Source organism: Nestor notabilis, unplaced genomic scaffold (assembly GCF_000696875.1).
Source record: "Nestor notabilis isolate BGI_N333 unplaced genomic scaffold, ASM69687v1 scaffold20752, whole genome shotgun sequence".
NCBI lineage: Eukaryota > Metazoa > Chordata > Aves > Psittaciformes > Psittacidae > Nestor > Nestor notabilis.
In genome coordinates this window covers 1221-5036 of record NW_009919951.1, presented here as the reverse complement: position 1 = coordinate 5036, position 3816 = coordinate 1221, and the positions used below count along the sequence as shown (strand labels likewise).

At 52.7% G+C, this 3816-nt stretch overlaps 1 protein-coding gene across 1 annotated transcript; it reads right to left on the bottom strand.

Annotated features, from left to right (window-relative positions):
- Nucleotides 1–1194: 1194 nt before the first annotated feature.
- VAX2 (ventral anterior homeobox 2) lies at nucleotides 1195–2387 on the bottom strand (the record flags this gene model as incomplete). Its single annotated transcript, XM_010010470.1, has 2 exons — nucleotides 1195–1353; nucleotides 2179–2387. Coding segments are annotated over 2 exons (368 nt in total), but the record flags the coding sequence as incomplete, so codon positions are not given.
- Between the last annotated feature and the right edge of the window lie 1429 nt (nucleotides 2388–3816).

Genomic DNA, 3816 nt, shown 5'->3' with positions numbered 1-3816 from the left:
TTATTTCTATAAATAACAATAGAATAGTAAAGTGATATAGAGTGTTCCGGGTCAGAAAGAGAGGGGATAAATTATCCTGAGCTGACGGGATGTGGTGCCTGGTGCCCTGGGACAGACTTGGGAAGGCAAAGTAACACCCTGAGCGCCGACAGCCTGGCCCAAGAGCACTTGCCTGCTAACACACAGCCAAGAAGGGTTCAAGCGCTTAGTCCTGACCCCCCCAAAGCCTCCCACCCACCCGAAACACAACTGTGACTGCATCGGGGGTTACAGATGTGCTCCCTCAACGCTCCAGCCGTTTCCTACGGCACCTGGGTGTATAATGAGCAGAGAACACAGCAAGCGGCGCCTGGGCCAGAATCAGCACATCTGGACGAGGGGCAGGGGGTTGTCTGAAGCACCAGAGGTGTTGGAAAGCTGCCTTTGTAGAACAGATCCCTGCACCTCGGCCAGCCCCAGTGCTTCACTCCCTGCTGCAGCAGCAGGCACGCACCTTGGTGAAGTTCAGCAATGCCAGAAGACAGAGAGACACCTCCAGGTTTGGGAAGCCAGAACAAAGGCAACAAGTACAGCAAGGCACAGGACAAGAGGAGGCACTTCTGTTCCAGGGGCAGGATCAGACCCTGTGCATCTTATTGCAGTGGTAGTCGGTGGGTGGGAGCAAAGGGCTTTTCCATTGTCATCGGGGGTTTTGTGGTGGTCTAAGCATCAAATAAGAGAATTAACCAGAGAACAACAATCAGGGTTGATTCTCCTCCAAGGAAAATCACAGATCTCCCTACGAGGAGCACACGACCACACACAACACAAGTGACCCCAAGTTCAAATGTCCTTATGCTCACAGCCAGAGACACCGTATGACTGTCACCCACCCCAGCTTCTCTGCTGGTAACTGTTCATGGGCCTTCAAGAACAAACAGATCACATGCTGTGTACCATGCCATAGCCATGGTACCTTCAAGTACAACCAGCCCGCTGAAGGGAGCCCCAGGAATGTCAACATGTGGCTACCAGACAGCAGCCCAACAATACTCGGGGGGTTCCTCCCAGACAGCTGCAGTTTAGTCCTGTAGCTCCAACTTTTGGATTGAGAGCGTGTCTCACTTGGAGCAAAGATGTTCCTGCATCCCTGGTATCTCCTTCCAGCAGACACTGCTCAGAAACCGCCAGTGGCAGCTGAGTCTCATGAGCTGTTCAAAGCTCAACGTCCACGGTGTCCTCCTCGTGGTCCTTGATGTCAGTTGAGTCCGCGGTGGCAGGTTGTATCACCCCAAACTGGGACAGCTTTGCTGCCTTCTGCTCCATGCTCTGCTTCCTCCACTTGATCCTCCGGTTCTGGAACCAGACTTTCACCTAGCAGGAAAATGGCACAACAAGCTTAATCCAAGGTCTCCAGGAGCCCCTTTCCAATGCTTGCAGGGCAGATGTCTCCAAAAAGCAGAGTTCTTTAAGGAGGGGTACATGCCCCTTCTCTACTCACGGCACAGTGAGTGTGAGCAGGAGGTGATGCTCTGGAGAGCAGAGTGGTGGTGGGAGAAAGGACATGGGGAGGAGGGGATGCACAGAGGAGGTTCTGACCAGGGGAGTGAAGGAATCACCTCCTGGAGCAATCTGGAGCCACTGAACCTATCCCCAGATTGTCAGAGGACATGATGAGACACCCATCTCCCCCCTTGTCCCTGCTGCCACCTTCCCTGTCCCTCCAGAACCACCCTTTGCTCTCCCTTCTCCCCAGCAGAATTTGGATCCCACTACAGAAGATCACATCATGCCTTCTTTCCACAATAAATAACCAGTTTGCACTGGGAAGAACGGAAACTTATTGGGAAGAGCAGGAAAATACGGTGTCATAAAAGCACACTTAAAGCATAAACTCTCTCCAGAGGAGCATAACAACAGATACATTAGTGCAACACACTTGAACTCTAAAGCAAGCACGTTTGTGCTCCTAAATGCTTTTTGTTCCACTTCATGGATTAAGAAAAGGATGCTCTTATCCATAAACCATCTAAACCCATCTCACATCCCTCCAGGCACGTGTGGCTACAATGGCATCTTGCAGCAGGGATCCACATTGCATCACGTCCGCATCCCACTGCCCTTCACAGCAGGGACATCACCACAGACCAAGCCCAGAGCAGGATCTATGCCTCCATCCCCATGTCCCCCGTCCCTTACCTGAGTCTCTGTGAGGTGCAGAGTTGCAGCCAGGTCCACTCGCTCTGTGCCCACCATGTACTGCTGCTTGAGGAACTCTTGCTCCAGCCGCTCCAGCTGCTCAGGCTTGAAGACAGTGCGGACCCTCTTCATCTTGCAGGGCCCCCCGGACCTCCAGGGCACAGCAGGGCCCAGTGAGTTGGCTCCTACACAGTGAGACAACTCCAGACCTGCAAGAAAGAAGCAGTGAGTGAAGGGGTCTGCATGTTTGGGGCCATTCCTGCAGTTCTGTTGAAGTCACAAACGCAGCTATAGCTGAAATCCAAATGCAACTGGACTAAAGAGGGGTGGGAGAAAGTGAGCACCAAAACTGAGTAGCAAGGACTCTGTCCCTACCTAGACCATCTCATCCCTTTCCCATGAGAGGCTGGACCAGATGATCTTCTGAGGTGCCTTCCAACCTATTTTATGATTCTACCCACAGAAACCACCTAAGACAGTTCTGGAGGTGCAGCCAGACCCAAAGAAGTCAGTGCTCGATGGGGTGAGCAGGGTTTGGTCTCCATCTGTGTATTTAACAGAAAATAAAGCCCATTGAGAGCTGCTGAACACAAAAATCCTGTCTCTGGCTCAAGACGCTCCTAATCACAGATTTCCTTCTGTACATTGAGATGTGTGTGAACCTAAGGCTGTGCTGGCAGGATGAGGGCTTTATGAGAGACAGCCCTGCTCTTAGGCTGGTGCCAGCTGGTCCTGTGACACTGCTGGTGGGGTATTGTATGTTAATTGAGTTAGTGTGGTTATCCTCAGGCCACAGCTAGACAGGAGACTGAGACCTGATCCACTTGTTAGTCCTCCTAATGCCTCTGCACACGAGGAACTTCACGTTGTTTAACCTACTGAGACCAGAGGACTAAGGTCCAGGCTGAGAGAGCTGGGCTGGGGCAGCTGGAGAAGAGAAGGCTCCTCAAGGGGACACCTTAGAGCAGCTCCAGTGCCTAAAGGGGCTCTAAGACACCTGGAGAGGGGCTTTGGACAAGGGATGTAGGGACAGGACAAGGGGAATGGCTTGAACCTGCCAGAGGGGAGACTGAGATGAGCTCTTGGGCAGAAGTTCTTCCCTGGGAGGGTGCTGAGGCGCTGGCACAGGGTGCCCAGAGAAGCTGTGGCTGCCCCATCCCTGGCAGTGTTCAAGGGCAGGTTGGACACAGGGGCTTGGAGCAACCTGTTCTAGTGGAAGGTGTCCCTGCCTGGGGCAGGGGTTGGAGCTGGAGGAGCTTGAAGGTCCCTTCCAACACAAACCACTCTGATTCTATCTCTGACGGTACCACCGCTTCTGTCCCACTGATATTCAGGCACACACATATCTTTAAGCAAGAGAACCCGCTTGTAGAGCCAGCAGGACATCTCTGGCTGGAAAGCTCAGTCTGCATGTGCAGGATCGGGCCATTAACACTCCCTCATTGCTATTCTGCTATCTCAGCCCTCGGGCAGTGAGATGTGGATTCGAGATCATCTCTGCTTTGAGCAGAGGCTGGATTCAACAGCCCGCAGAGGTCCCCATCAGCAGAGCCATTGCCTGGTGTGAACTATCTGCTGTGTTCCTTTAGCTTCTATGGCAATACTGTTCATAACGATGGCAATTCACACCCTGACTCT